Source organism: Haliotis rubra, unplaced genomic scaffold, assembly GCF_003918875.1.
Source record: "Haliotis rubra isolate DU_JTF1 unplaced genomic scaffold, ASM391887v1 Scf275, whole genome shotgun sequence".
NCBI classification, from domain to species: domain Eukaryota; kingdom Metazoa; phylum Mollusca; class Gastropoda; order Lepetellida; family Haliotidae; genus Haliotis; species Haliotis rubra.
Window position 1 is genome coordinate 99,364 of NW_025766836.1, and position 16,838 is coordinate 116,201.

The following is a 16,838-nucleotide window of genomic DNA, read 5'->3' on the forward strand; positions in this document are numbered from 1 at the left end:
ATATGGTTACTGAAGGCCAATATTCAAACCCGGACCTTCACGGGTACCCTTGTCCAGAACACTGATGATGTATATATATGATAATAAAATAATACAAGTTGTTTTCTGTAGGGCTATATCTACCTTCAATGTACAGTTTCAACGGAAGTGGTTTGTCGAAGCCTCCTGTTCAACACCGATATTTCTCTCACCATACACCCCTGACACCCTTGTCCAGAACACTGATGACTCATTGTACATTAACGTGTGACTTTGACATTGCTTCATTAAAGAGAACCCACATCTTCAATGTAAAGTCACTTTCAACTGTTTACCATCTGTCCTTGTCAGGCTGATACAGGCCAAGAAGCTGATGATTGGTTATCATTCATGAAACTCATCCAAATCACTCAACAGAAACTAGCCTCAGACCACAACAACGACTAACAGTTAACAGTCCTCACAATGTCCGTCTCGGACATTTACTCTCCACCTCAGAATTCCAGTGGCCCTACCTATGTATGTATACGTTACCCCATACAGCAAGCACGTGTTGCTTTGGAATATATTTCCGGGTTTGTTCACTCAGTGGTCTATTCTGTTCCTAAAACTCTGACACTCTTACTTGAGAGATGTCAAACAGACAAACAAACTAAACAGGTGATGCACGTTCGATTCGAAGTTACCTTAATGCAGGGAACGACAACAGAAATGGGCTGCACACATTGTATCTATTTAGGAAATCGTACCTGGGCGTTTAGGGTCAAAACGCTATCAGATCATATATACCAGATTCAGTAAAATGGTGTGGCCATTTTTCCAACCCAAGCAGATAATTCAAATGCATACAAAATAAGATCAGAAGTACGGGGAGCAGAATTAGTGCCTGTTGGCATACCAACTTCTTACCTAAGTGTTTTATTCGTCTCGGAAAGCTCACATGCCAACTGTTTTCATTATGACAAACTGATCTGAAGCTTCGCAGGCAGAGCTTTGTCTTCGGTATCCCAGGTTTGTGACAAACGCCGAATAGGGTTAGGCATAAACAGGTCTTGAGGTTTCAATCATGAATTTTGTTTGAGTATATTTGAGTATAATAATCTATTTAAAATCTGTGTGTTCATAACCTAAACAGGACTTATATGACCAATCATTAAATGCATCTGAAGTTTCACTTCTTTTCAATTTTGAAGATTGAATAAACTCTGTACGTGTTAATCTGGCCAATCACTGCTTAATCCCCATCTTTTATACATATCACTTGTCACAAGAGGAAACATATTGTGTGTTCTGCTGACAAATGCGATCATTACAATCGCTGTAAGTTGTATTTGATCACAATTCCACAGAAATCCATTGCCTTACTTTACCTTTCCCCACGTCTGGGTTCACGAATGGCGAGTCTGGATTATGAAATGTGCTACATTATGTCGCCAAACGCAGTTACAGTCACCAACTGAAATAAACGGAAAGACCCTTTATTGGTTCACACAATCCTGAATACACATGGCCAGGAATACAGCTACACCTTATGAGAAGCCTGGCGTGTTGTGGGGATAACGCCTTCAGCATGAACCTGTCATATCATCAGAATCTTTCTGAATTTCACCATGATCCAACTATGAACATGTGTGAGGTAGGTTTACACTTGTACTTCACATAAGGAAAAAGATGTCAACATGTTTCTTACCAGTCATATTTGTCATTGGTGGATCCCGGAAAGTGTTGGTTTGGCCCACCTTCACTGTAAATCTCTCCTTGGGTTGTATTCATCTCATGCCATAGTTATAGTTATATAGTTCACATATATAGATCATTGATAGAAAGTATCGCAACATCTATGACTTTAGCACCATATATGATTGTACTTGATGTTCTTATTATGATTATGTTTGCATGTATGTCTCTCTCTCTCTCTCTCTCTCTCTCTCTCTCTCTCTCTCTCTCTCTCTCTCTCTCTCTCAACCTCTCTCAACCTCTCTCAACCTCTCTCAACCTCTCTCAACCTTTCTTCGTCACGAAGCTGGACCGGGCTCGAATCTTCACCAGGATACAATGTGCGTATCCCATTGCAGTTACGTTGCTAAGTGCGGCGTAAAACTAAACTCACTCACTCACTCATTCACTCACCATTGCAGTTAGGCTGAGTAATGGCCGTTTGGGACATGTTATGTACTCTTCAAACTCTTACGTTTTACAGTTAGAATTGATCTTCTGTAACCCATGGTTGTCGTAAGAGGCGACTAACGGGATCGGCTGGTCAGGCTCACTGACTTGGTTGACACATGTCATCGCATCCCAGTTGGGTAGATCCACACTCATGCTGTTGATCACTGGATTGTCTGGTTAAGACTAGATTATTTACAGACCGCCGCCACATAGCGTGAATATTGCTGAGTGCGGCGTAAAACTAAACTCACTCACTTACGTTTTACTGGCTGCTACAAGTTATTGCCTTGCAGTTGTATTTGTATTTTGGCCGTTATCTCTCAATAGTGAAAAACATGTCTGTCTGGCCGTCTTGTCTTTATGTCCTCTATACAAAGGGGAAACATTTCTTCTTGAGATCTTCACGTGGACAACCACATTGTTCAGTTATGACTTTGACCTTAACTCCTTGTGTAGATCACCAACATGTACGTGTGGTCAGTCAGCTCCTACTGCAAGCATGCACGACGGAGACCTGTATTTACTGGGTCCTTACTTATCTCAAGGGGTGACCTGCTTGGGCGGCGAAACAATCTTGAGTCCTATAAAGTAAAAAAGGAGAAAACGGAAGACGATCGATACGATTTCGAGATTACGACGTCGTAAATATTTTCGAAAACAAGCAGAGGGATTCAAATCACAATCTCTACTAGATGATGTTTCTGTGGTACCAAAGAGAAAATTGACATTGAGAGAAAAGCACTTTCTCAGTCAGTGTTGGTAGGCATTTGGAAATAGTACACAAAATGTGTGTTACAAAAGGCAGGCTAGTGAAATATTCATTTCAATAATGTTGTGCAACATATTGTGATAAGGAACAGTGATGGAAAGTCATGTTTCAAATGTTGGAGGCAAGAGGTTCTGTGAGGTCATCTATTGGTCACAATGAACGGGTGACCTGGTTATCGGTTTTGGAACTAACCACACTAGGCTGGTTTTGCTTTCTTTAGGTGTGACCCTTCATGGTTCAGTGTGGGACTATTTATACTGAGACATACGTACTTCACTAGGGATAGAGCTGTGTGTTACATTAGGTATATAGCGATGAGTGAGTGTATGATTGCATGTCTGTGTGTATCTGTATTTCTGTGTAGGCGTCTGTGTATGTGTACACGATGTGTGATTGTGTGAGTCTCCGTGATTGTTTTTGTGTGCGTCTGTCTGTGCGTCTGTCCGTCTGTGCGTCTATGTTGTTGCCTGAACTTGTCAACCAAGTCAACCAAGTCAGCGAGCCTGACCACCCGATCCTGTTAGTCGCCTCTTACGACAAGCATGGGTTACTGAAGGTTCATTCTAACCCAGACCTTCACGGGTTTTGTGACGTCAGGCAAACAGTGATAACCGAGTGTTCTTTGCACCTTACAACGATGATTATGTAGTGATAACACAGTAAATGTATATCTGTACCTCACGTCAGCCTATCAGTAGCAGTAAACATCGAACCATACCGACGTGTGCACGTCCACATCACTCTAACGGACAAAGACATCTCAAAGGATTCTGTAGAGTCTCAACGATGGCCGAGTTGAAGTACCTTCCTTTGTTGCTGACATTGACCTCCCTGATCTGTTCTTGTTGTGGCCAGGACAGTATTGTGTCTATCATACAAAGACTGGACGAGTTTCAGGAGGAAATGCTTGATTACAAGGTTGATATGATCCGCATGGAGAAAAGGATAGTAAAGGGCATTGATGTCGCGAAGACATCGGTGAGAGACGAGTTAAGGGAAAACATACGGGATGAAGTAAGAAAAGTCATGGCGGAGATTTTACAAGGGGAGTCTCTTCAAGACATGGTAAAAAAGTCAAATTGTCTCTGAATTGCGGCATCTGAGACAGGGCTACCATCAAATGAAGAGGCAGTGGCATCATAATTCAAGGTCGCTCAGAGACTTCCAGGACGAGACGACCGTATTTCACGAATCTATCCTCAAGAAGGTAGATTTGTGGAATCAAGAGAACACTGATATTTGTGTCAGAGATAAGGATAGACTAGAAATAGACCTACAGAAGGCCAATGTTACCATTGCCAGCCTCAAAGCTGACATCAAACGTTGTACGACATTGAAGGAGACGTGTCAGTCACAAATGTCTCAGCAGATTTCAAATGTCACTGTGTCTCCTTCTACCCCCGCTCCTCTAAATGTTACATCGACCTCCAGGACAACTGTGTCAACACCCAGGCTAGAAGACGTGAAAAGAAGGGTGTTGATAAGCGCATATCATTCCAGTACCCGCCATCAGTTTCGTCAACTCAATATTCAAGGAAACTCTCTGGGTGTTTATCAGTATCACAACATGAGAAAGGTAACTTCCCTTGCCTACATAGCAAAGACCAAGAAACTTCTGATAGGATTATACAACCCTGATAAGATAGTGTCATCTACCCTGGATACACGTCACGTGACGGTATTAAGAGAACGTGTACTCGTATACAGCATGGCAGTGGATGAAGATCGGGACATCGTATTCATGTTCACCTATACACCAGTCTCAATCAGCCGCATGTCTACACGGGGTAAAGACTTTACTGTCATCATTGACTTATACAAGTACGGTAGTTATGCAAGGCAAATAGCTCTTGACACAAAGAGAAAGAGGATATATGGGTGTAATTACAAGAAACTGTTCACTGTGACATATGATGGTCAAGGTCTGACAACATTAGCCATAGGAAAAGATGTGAATGCTGTGACCCTGGATCAGACAGCAGGCGTGTTGTATTATAATATAGAGAAAAAACTGATGAAGATGACCGTGTCCAATAATGTAAGTACAGAGGTGACCACACTGAACGCCGTCCCCTGGAACCTGGGACTGTATAGAGGCACCATCTACTACAGTGGCTATCGTTCTCCTGTTGTAGGTGCAGTGGATGTGACAAATGACACTGTGGCATATACTCTCCAGTCAATTAGTCTGAACGGGGCTCGTGGTTTATGCATGTGTCTGATTCCCTGAATTCTGTAACTGACATTCATACTGAATTGCGTAAAATACAATGTGTGATTCGAATGGAGATTTGAGGTCATATATTTGATACGTAATTTAGTTACAAGTCAATGTGGGTGCCACAACTTATTTGATCAAATAATGCTGTTTATAGTTTTACAACTTCAGTCTGTGTTACCAACTTACATAAAAAGATGCCTCTGAATGCATTATCTCCGCTAATACAGTGAACTCCACCTTTGTAAAGTCATAGAGTGGCCTTGTCTTGTTTAGAGAGAAAAATATTTCCCCCAAAACACAAAACTGCTTGTGGACCAGGCAGGTGGTCAGCCCAGGCTTTGACATCTCCAAGACTCCTGACACCCTTGTCCAGAACACTGATGGCTCATTATACATTAACCTTGGCAAGATACTTCCTTAATGAGACCTCGCATCTACACTGTAAAATTACTTTCAAATGCCTGTCATCTGTCCTTGTCTGACTGATTCAGGTCACGAAGTTGATAATAGGTTATGATTCGAAAACCATGTCACAATCAGTCATCAAAAGCTAGACGGGTACAGTATCTCGTGATATGATTATCGCGATATGGTTCAGATTCTGCAGTATATTGGGTCATCCAGAATTAGTTCCCTTTGAATTATCTGCCCTTGATTACCAGAGCAACAAAATGTGCTCTAAAAGTACCAAATATACACTTTTTTCTTGGTTTCATATAACATTTTACAAGTGGAAGCGTCTTTATAAGTGGCTCCAAAAGTGCCCCATATTTTCTTTTGTGGATTAGAATGGTTTCATATATGACGTTTTGGAGGAATTAAGTGGCCCCAAATGGACCCATAAATCTTGCTTTTCTTATGCATTCCATTTATAAATGCCCTTAAAAAATTTGACCAACCTTTTATTTGGACTTATTAGTAGAACCTCTGTCTCTGAGTGACCATTTTGTTTGCTATGTAATAGGACATATGTTATCAATTTATCATAAAGGCCAAAGTCTTATAAACTTTGTAGGACTGTAAAATGACATTCTAGTCAAGAATCTTACTAATATATTGGATGTCACATGAGATTTTAAGCTCAAGTAGTTCACCTAAATCATTCTTTTGCTTTCATTTTGCAAAAGTTCATGTTACCACATGTTTATATTGGAGTTAAATCTGAATGAATAACTGACAAACAGTAACAATAATTACATACTGCATTGAAGTGCATTTTGTTTTAGAAAAGAACGCTGATAATGAAAATCATGTTATACTATTATAATTATCATTATGTTCGCAAAACTTGCAATACAGTACTTCAATTAAACATTCTACACTAAGGCTCAATATCATTTCATTTATCTGTAAACCATTGACATACACCCATACACAATGGGAACAGGGAGCCTGAAAGTATGGTGTAACAGCAACTAAGAAGACGATGTCACACACAGAGAGCTATTATTAATTAATGATGTACATACTTGGGTAGAAACCTTCCAGTCAATATATCACAATATGTATTGCAATATCTCTTAAATTATTGCAATATATCGCAATATGAGCATCAGGGCAATATCCAGCCCTATCAAAAGCTAACAGTCCTCATAAGTCAGCCTTCAATTCCAAGGGCCCTACCTATGTATGTATACGTTTCCCCTACAGCAAGCACTTGTTTCTTTGGAATATAAGCCTGGTTTCTCACTAAGTGAAGGTGATGACATTGACATTGACCGTGATTTATTCTGTCTAAACCTCACTCTATGGTGCCTACTTGAGAAATGTCAAACAATGAAAAGTAAACCTACATATGCATCAGGTCATTAAAGGGTGCGATTCGAAGTTACATTAATTTGTGATGGACCCTAAATATGGGCTTCACACAGTGGATCCATTTAGGGAATCTAATCTGGACGTTTTGGATAACGAGCCACGTGGCCACGTTATCAGTATTGAAGGCTGTCAGATCATCGAAATACCAGAACTGGTTAAAATATCCTGTGTTTTGATTTTTCAAACTCATGTGGATACAAAATATGATCAGCAGCAAAGGGAACATAACCGGTATCCGTGGGGTAGGCAACTTGTTACCTGAGTGTTTTATCCCCAAATCCGTCTTTGAAAACTCACATGTCATCTGCTTTCATTATGACAAATTGACCTGAAGCTTCGCAGACAGAACATTTACTGTCGCCTCCGCTTTTGAAGAATGAATAAACTCTGTACGTGTTACTCCAGCCAATCGGTGCCTTATCCCTGTCTTTTAAACACATCACTTTTCTGTGATGAGAAATCATCTTCTGTCTTCTGCTGACAAATATCAAGACTGTAAATTCCGCAGAAACCCATTACCTTACTTTACATTCCCCCATGTCGGGGTTTACAAAGGGACCGTTCATAATTTATGGCTAGGTTGGGTGATGATGATTTTTATGGAGAAGCATGTACAATGTGAATGACCCCCCTAAAATTTATGTACAAAGTAAGTGACCCCCTGCATGTCATGTACAAAGTCAATGACCCCCCCTCCCCTTTCCATATTTTTAAAGCATAATTTTAAAATATTTTTATGTACAAAATTGCTGACGCCCCCTATGGTGGCCCCCCTTAAAATCATCATATAAAGCACACACGCGCGCGCGCACACACACACACACACACACACACACAGGGCCATAAATTATGAACGGTCCCTAATTGGACAAGGCGAGTCTGCATTATGAAATACCTACATTATGTAGCATAATAAAATGTACGGAAAGACACTTGATTGTTTCACCAAATCCTAAGCACTCATGGTCAAGGATGTTGCGATACCTCATGGGGCGGTGGGGTAGCCAAATGGTTAAAGCGGTCGCTTGTCGCTCTGAAGACCAGGGTTCGATTCCCCACATGGGTACAATGTGTGGTGCCCATTTCTCATGTCCCCCGCCGTGATTTTGCTAGAATATTGCAAAAACGGCGTAAAACCACACTCACTCACTACTATTACCTCACGAGAAACTTACGTGTTGATAACGGTGTTGTTTGTTGTTGTTTAACGCCGCACTCAGCAATAGTCCAGCTACATAAGGGACCGTTCATAATTTATGGCTAGGGATTGGTGATGATGATTTTAAGGGGGGTCACCAATTTTGTTCTGGCGAGCTAGGGGGTCATCAGTTTTGTACACACGTACTAGTGGGGATCATCAATTTTGTACATAAAAATATGCTTCAATAGATGCAATTGACGAAGGTAACAACATATACTGACACTGTCTTCGTTTATTGATTCTTCTCTCATTTCTTGAACATTGTATACCACCATCTTGTAAATTACCCGTTATACCGCCATAGTTATGAGCACTACAAAACGGATTAAATTTAGGCCATGTTTGCTGATATAAATAAACTACAGTTTTTAGTTATTTTGTAGTTTAGGTCAATTTATCCAGCCTGTAATGTTAGTTGAGGTTTGGATGCGTTCCTTTGTTATGGCTAATTGATAATATACTACCCATCAAAAGTTTAGACTCATTTAAAGCACTCACTATATGTTATGTATATATGTGGTTACATCGAGGATGACTGTATCCACTAACTTGTGGAAACCAACTGCAAATCTTATGCAGATGAATTGTACGAGGATCATGCATCAAGTTTCTGATATGCATGTGCAAATATCGTGCATATTAACTGCTGCGTTTTGGTGTAAAGATAAGTTAAGAATTCGCCAATTTGCACTAAGTTTTATCATTTATTGAACTCATGATAATAATCCTTTCAACGTTACGAATTTGTTTTACAATACATCAGTTCATGTGTAAACAGGACCTTTAAACAGTACGGAATATTTTGCAAAATCTAGTTTAGAACAGTTGACTGAAGTAAGTGGCTACATTTACGCTAGTGAGTCTAAACCTTTGATGGGCGATACTTTGTTCCATGTGCATAGTTCACTAAGTGAAACATAGACCATGTCAGTTACGCTTAATGGATAGGTATACATGTATAAGGGTATCACCGGAGCAAGATCATATTATTCCCAACGAATAGTGATATAAACAAATTATGTTGAGCATCTAATGAGAATAACTTGAGATTCAAAATTGAGATAATGCTAATGACCGTAATTTGGGGATGGCGGATTCCGTTTGATCAAATTTTCACCAACTGAGAGGTTAGCAAGGTCAAGGTTACAGTCGATGATGGAAACATCCGCAGTGGATATTTCCAACAGATTACAAACCAAGTTCACACAAGTAATAATGAATTATTCACACTGTTATCGACCTCTTTTAATGCGTTTTGCAAATGTCATGGTAATTGTAAACGTCATAAAGGTCATCAGTATGTTCTAATGATGTAGGGCGGGGTATATCCCGGTGTTTAGAACGTCCTGCCCTCACGCTGAATATGTGTGAGTGAGTGATCGGGTGAGTATATCTTTACGCCTCTTTTAGAATTATTCCAGCAACATCAAGGCGTGGGACACCACAGATGGGCTTCACACACTATGCCTCTATGGAGAATTAAACCGGGTCTTCCAGTGTGACGAGGGAACACCTTAACCGCTAGACTACCCCACCATGCCGAATATGTGTGAAGATACTGTGCATGGAGCCACTTTCTGGTATCCATCACCATGTTTTGCTAAAAGCACCGTAAAACCATTTTCTTCACTATGCGTATAGAAAGTGTTTCCAGTTATAATACTGATATGGTTTGTGAAAGTTTCTGTACTATTGATATAATCAGTAAAGGGGTATTAGTGGTACAGACAGTAAAGGTGTTCATAGTGGCATTAGTGATATGGACACTGGAGGTGTTCATGGTGGTATTAGTGATATGGACAGTGGAGGTGTTCATGGTGGTATTAGTGGTATGGACAGTGGAGGTGTTCATAGTGGCATGAGTGATATGGACAGTGAAGGTGGTATTAGTGGTACAGACAGTAAAGGCGTTCATAGTGGCATGAGTGATATGGACAGTGAAGGTGGTATTAGTGGTACAGACAGTAAAGGCGTTCATAGTGGCATTAGTGATATGGACAGTGGAGGTGGTATTAGTGGTATGGACAGTGGAGGTGTTCATGGTGGTATTGGTGGTATGGACAGTGGAGGTGTTCATGGAGGTATTGGTGGTATGGACAGTGGAGGTGTTCATGGTGGTATTAGTGGTATGGACAGTGAAGGTGTTCATGGTCGTATTGGTGGTATGGACAGTGGAGGTGTTCATGGTGGTATTGGTGGTATGGACAGTGGAGGTGTTCATGGTGGTATTGGTGGTATGGACAGTGAAGGTGTTCATGGTGGTATTGGTGGTATGGACAGTGGAGGTGTTCATGGTGGTATTGGTGGTATGGACAGTGGAGGTGTTAATAGTGGCATTAGTGATATGGACAGTGGAGGTGGTATTAGTGGTATGGACAGTGGAGGTGTTCATGGTGGTATTGGTGGTATGGACAGTGGAGGTGTTCATGGTGGTATTGGTGGTATGGACAGTGGAGGTGTTCATGGTGGTATTGGTGGTATGGACAGTGGAGGTGTTCATGGAGGTATTGGTGGTATGGACAGTGGAGGTGTTCATGGTGGTATTAGTGGTATGGACAGTGAAGGTGTTCATGGTGGTATTGGTGGTATGGACAGTGGAGGTGTTCATAGTGGTATTGGTGGTATGGACAGTGGAGGTGTTCATGGTGGTATTGGTGGTATGGACAGTGGAAGGTGTTCATGGTGGTATTGGTGGTATGGACAGTGGAGGTGTTCATGGAGGTATTGGTGGTATGGACAGTGGAGGTGTTAATAGTGGCATTAGTGATATGGACAGTGGAGGTGTTCATGGTGGTATTGGTGGTATGGACAGTGGAGGTGTTCATGGTGGTATTGGTGGTATGGACAGTGGAGGTGTTCATGGTGGTATTAGTGGTATGGACAGTGAAGGTGTTCATGGTGGTATTAGTGGTATGGACAGTGGAGGTGTTCATGGTGGTATTAGTGGTATGGACAGTGGAGGTGTTCATGGTGGTATTAGTGGTATGGACAGTGAAGGTGTTCATGGTGGTATTGGTGGTATGGACAGTGGAGGTGTTCATGGAGGTATTGGTGGTATGGACAGTGGAGGTGTTCATGGCGGCATTAGTGATATTGACAGTGGAGGTGTTCATGGTGGTATTGGTAGTATGGACAGTGGAGGTGTTCATAGTGGTATTGGTGATATGGACAGTGGAGGTGTTCATAGTGGTATTAGTGGTGTGGCTACTGTTAGTGTTCATAGCGGTATTAGTGGTGTGGGTACTGGTAGTGTTCATAGCGGTATTAGTGGTGTTGGTACTGGCAGTGTTCATACTGGTAGTGTTTTGGGGGTTGGAGGGGGAAGGATGTACTGCATAGTTTGGTGAGGTGAACATATTATCCACGTCTCTCTTATACACACAAATGAATCGGGCCATAAACCCATAGTGTCGATTCTGTTCATTCACACGGGTTGGTTGACTGATATCTGGAGTATCACATAACTGTTATTGTCTGTTTAAATAGTTGAGATGGCCCCTCATTAGTTTCTAAAGCAACATGATCACACTGATTTGGTTCCCTATCATTGATTAGCTTTATCATGTAGACTGGAATAGACCATCTATAGCGTCACAAATCAACCACATCTAGGGTGAGAATAAACTCATTCCCAGGGCACGCTTCTCTTTTCACTAACGGCCAAATATGATACAAAACATATTTCCATAGTCATACAAAATATCCACTGCACGATTCCATCTATATGTGTAAACATAGGATTAGGAATCACTATTAAAGGGGTTCGTTCGTCACTCCGAACACCCGGGTTCGATTCCTCTCATAGGTACAATGTGTGAAGCCCATTTCGGGTGTCGCCCTGTTGTCATATTGCTGGAATATTGTTAAAAGCGGCATAAAACCATACTTACCCACTCACTATTTGATATCTGTTAGATAGTGATGATATCAGGTGTGTCACAAACACATGCAGAGTCTAGTCAAGAGTTCACCTGAAAATTGCATCAGACATCATTCGGGACCTTCCACCTTTTATAACACTTCACAAAGGTCTTGAATGTTGTAACATTGAGCAAATCTTTAAACAAGAGTCATGTGACCCTCTTTGACTCTTCATAGAAAGAGCATAATGTTATTCTACTGAGCCTCAAAAGACACCAAAGACTTGAGGTTTTAGTATCTTGTTTGCCAGCAACATGTATTTTCAATAGTTGTGAGGAAAGAGTGAGTGAGTAGAGTTTTAAGCCGCTTTTATTAATATTTCCTCCGTATCATGGTGGGTTACACCAGAAATGGACTTCATACATTCCACCCATGCAGGGAACTGATCCGGACCTGCGGTGTGACTTTAACCACTTGGCCACCTCACCGCACTCTGTGAGAACAGTTGCATGAACTATAGATTATTACGTCATAATCCTAACTACTGTATCACGACAGCAGACAAATAATCCAAGGCTGTGACCGATCCCTACCTCAGTTAATTTCATGATTAATAAGCGAGTCTGTCTGTCTGTTGTTTAACGCCGCACTCAGCAACATTCCAGGGCCCCGTTCCTCAAAGCTATCGGAACACTAAGACGATCTAACTCCCATACTTTAACATAAACTTACGACAGTCGTAGCGCTACGATCGCTTTGAGGAACGGGGCCCAGGTATATGGCGGCGGTATGTAACTAATCGAGTCTGGACCAGACAATCCAGTGATCACCGATCTTAACAACTGGGATATGATGACGTGTGTCAAAAAAGGGAGGGAGTCTAACCACCTGATCCCGTTAGTCGCCTCTTACCACAAGCATGGGTTACTGAAGATCAATTCTAACCCGGATCTTCACAGATTCATGAGTGAGTCAGTCAGTGAGTCAGTGAACATACGCCGCTTTTAGACGCATTCAACTCTCACGGCGCTTGGACACACACATCCAGTATAGGGAATATCCCCAAGATGATTCCCTCTGAAAAACAAACTTATTCTCTCACTTAACTCAAACGTTTAACGCCGTACACAACTGTTTTATGCAGCTGACGGTAGGGGTTCTTTGCAGAAACTTTACGTAAACAACTTCGGTAATAAACAGAATATTATATTCGTGCCCATATCATACTATGTTTACGACACTCGTGCCTAAATATCGGTTTATCCCTCGCTCTCGCTCGGGAAATACCAACATTTAGGCACTCGTGTCGCAAACATAGTATGACATAGGCACTCATATAATATCCTCTATTTATGTACCACTGTAGCAACGTGACGGATCCGTATACCGTTATGATAGACAGGACATATTCTAAGCAACGTACCTACTGTAACTGTATATGGTTGGTGAGGGAGAGGCGACTAACGGGATCGGGTGGTAAGGCTCGTTGACTTGGTTGACACGTGTCATCGTATCCAAGTTGCGTAGATCGATGCTCATGCTGTTGATTACTGGATTGTCTGATCCACACTCGATTAGTTACCGACCGCCGGCATATAGCTGGAATATAGCTGAGTGCGGCGTTAAAGAACATACTGTACAAACAAAAGACAACAACAACAACAACAAACGTATAGACAGGTACCCAACCGGAGCCCCTAGAGTTTTCTTTGTGAGATTTTTTCAGGGTTTTCTACGTCACAACTTATTCAGTTTCCCGGATTAGTTTAGAAATCATCCAGCCCCCTTAACGTTACATGGAAAATATAGGTTTTCCTTCACTAATCACAAATTCAAAATTCGCTGCATCCAAAGATGTAAATTATAGTTTCTGAATTTGCACACCAAATGACCAATATATTTACACATCTGTCCATCTTCAGTGGACCTGCTAGTTCAGCGATGTTCGCGCGAAATAAGACATCAACCCTACCGTTCTTCGTCCTCATCAAATGCACTGAATATGAATGAGGATGACCTTATTATAGGCTTCAGTGAAGGATCCTTAGTTCTATATTACTGCTTAAGCTGAGCTGGGAGTTTGTAATCATATCACATACCTTATCTATAGGCATTATTCAAGACGGTATGGAATATTACAGCTGTAGCCCCGGTTCCTGTTGTCGTGTTAAATGCACAATGTCACATATTTTCGACAATATTTTGGCCTATATTATATACAATGGGGCATATGCACTCACTCTAGCTTCCTATTGATGCAATAAAAGACATATTATCCCCTACGACTTGTCTGAAATCAATAATTGAAACTTCGAGGCGAACAGCTTCCTAATAGAGAACACTTGCCATACATGGAATGTATACAATTGCTCCGTACATCGAAAACTGTCGCACGCAGGGTTGTCGGTGTTTGCCGAACGGGGTTCAATCACAAGTTGTTAGTAGGATATTTGTAAAGAGCGCTCCAAGGGACATAACTCTATGGGGTTCGCTTGAAATAACGTTCGGCCGGTAGGGGGCGCGAGAGTCGATATAATGCAACGTGGCATTAATTCATTCGACTTTTTAAATTAATATTGTACTCTAAATACGTAACATTTTAAAATAAATTATACGGTAGCTTCCCTGAGGGCTTATAGTTAGTATTATTGAGAGAAATGAGCATTATTTATTTGTGCCTTTAAGGTTCCATACCCATTAGTACACGTACATAAACACTTCCTTCCACGCATGCGTACGTGCACGCCACCTTAAACTATTGGTTCGACGTTGAGTAAAATCGTGTCTAATTCTTCTGTTTTCTCCGAGCCGCGCAATTGTCTTTGACGTCCTCCACGTAAAATCCGAGACTTGTGTGCATAACCATGACAACCACAGATGACATACAGCTGCCCCTCCCACTCCACGCCTGGCACGTGCAAGGCATCATTTTACACATGGTGGAGGTCGTATTCAGGGAATTAAATGCAGTTTCGTGCCAAATGAAACCAATTATAACAACATTAGTTGTCTTCATTAGTTGTTCATATCTTTTACTGAACTAGAATAATGTTCTAATGGAAGTATTGATTAAAGATTAACAGTAACAAACTATCTAGTTCCAGGCATGTTAACCAGCTCATTAGCACACTTCAAGGACACGCATGGACGTTCAAAATATAGACGATATATCAACCAACATGCGTTCTATTATAAGATGATGAATCAGGGACATTTCAAAAGCAGAAACATCTCTAAAAACCTACTCAACTTGTTTTGTTCTTTTTCTTTGCTGTGCAGACCGTGGCCTTGAACTTTGACGATAAAATCTTGACGTTTGAATCAAAACAGAGGGATAGTATAACACAGACTTTAGACTGACTGACTGACTGACTTAGGTTTTACGCCGCTTTTAGCAATATTCCTGCAACATCACGGCGGGGACACCAGAAATAGGCTTCACACATTGTACCCATGTGGGGATTCGAACCCGGGTCTTCGGCGTGACGAGCCAACGCTTTAACCACTAGGCTACCCCACCGCCCCCAGACTTTAGAAGCAAATGGCGAGGAAAGTGAAGAATGTAAGGAATGTCAAATTGGTTTTGCTCGCTGTTTCGAGTTAAATACAAACATTCCTCCAATAGTAATTTGTTTGGCATTATATAGAAAGCACATTTTCCATGGCGCTGAAAATTGAAAATTAATCCAAATTTACGTAAAAATACCTTCAAACAATTTCATAAAAGTAGTGTTTTGTTTGTAAACTTTTATCAAACGAAAGTTTACATCCATTTGAATTGGTTATGAAACGAAAACGAGAAAACGGCATGAGCATCGATCTACGCAATTGGGATATGATGACATGTGTCAACCAAGTCAGAAATGTATTCTGAAGTCATTGAAGATATAACAAGGCACGTCATTTGGGATGTATTAACTGAATGAAAAGTGTCGATTATATATATAAAAAAGTAGGGGAACTTCATTTTTAATTTACGGTTAAAACAATTGGGAGATATATCTGAGTCATTCCTGCAGAATCAGCCCAAGATCCGAAAGAACATCACCAGAGATGAACGTAACGCCATCACCGAACTACGCAAAGACCCAGAAATCACCATTGTAGAAGCTGACAAAGGAAAGGCAGCTGTTGTTATGGACACACCTAAGTTCCTGGAATTAGTCGTGATAGCTCCACCTACCAACTTTTAGACAAGGACCCCACTGCAAAACTGGAACGTAAACATAAGAAGCAACTAAAAAATTCTACATGACAACCGTGAGATTAATGACATTATCTTCAAGAAACTGAACCCTATAAACTCTCAGCCACCATATGCCCGTGCAACTGTCAAGATATACAAATCACCAGTGAAAACCAGAATTCTAGTGTGTTCTCGTGGATCAGTCTATTACAATACCGCCAACATCTGGCCAGACTATTAGCACCCTTAGGGAAACAAGGTCAATCATTTACTGGCGACTCATCCTCATTTGAAGACAGACTCAAGAATATCAACACCAATGTCACCATGGTCAATTATGATGTGGTAGATTTATTTACAAACATCCCACTTGAAGAAGCCTTAGCAGTACTCCGCTCCAGACTAGAAACAAGCATTAACGACCTTGACGCCCAGTTTTCAACAGACAACATCACCAGTCTTGCATAGAGTTGTTTTGAAATGTCTTACTTCACATGGCAAGACCAAATATATCATCAAACACATTGTCTACCCATGGGCTCGCCACTGTCACCCCTCATAACTGGAATCTACATGACGAATTTTAAACAAGCAGCCCTATCCACATCGCCAATCCAACCGCTATGCTGGTTCA

General features: G+C 41.2%; 1 protein-coding gene across 1 annotated transcript; it reads left to right on the forward strand.

Annotated features, from left to right (window-relative positions):
- The first annotated feature begins 9,916 nt into the window (after nucleotides 1-9,916).
- Nucleotides 9,917-16,211, forward strand: LOC124280870 (glycine-rich cell wall structural protein-like). Its single transcript, XM_046716860.1, has 3 exons — nucleotides 9,917-10,742; nucleotides 10,825-11,366; nucleotides 16,038-16,211. The coding sequence occupies exons 1-3, from the start codon at nucleotides 9,917-9,919 to the stop codon at nucleotides 16,209-16,211; spliced, it is 1,542 nt and encodes a 513-aa protein (XP_046572816.1).
- Nucleotides 16,212-16,838: the final 627 nt, after the last annotated feature.

Coding starts and splice junctions, on each gene's coding strand:
- LOC124280870 (XM_046716860.1), top strand. CDS start 9,917: ATGGACACTGGAGGTGTTCATGGTGGTATTAGTGATATGGACAGTGGA. Junction 10,743..10,824: donor TGTTCATGGTGGTATTGGTG/GTATGGACAGTG, acceptor TGGTATGGACAG/TGGAAGGTGTTCATGGTGGT. Junction 11,367..16,037: donor GTATTAGTGGTGTGGCTACT/GTTAGTGTTCAT, acceptor TCATTCCTGCAG/AATCAGCCCAAGATCCGAAA.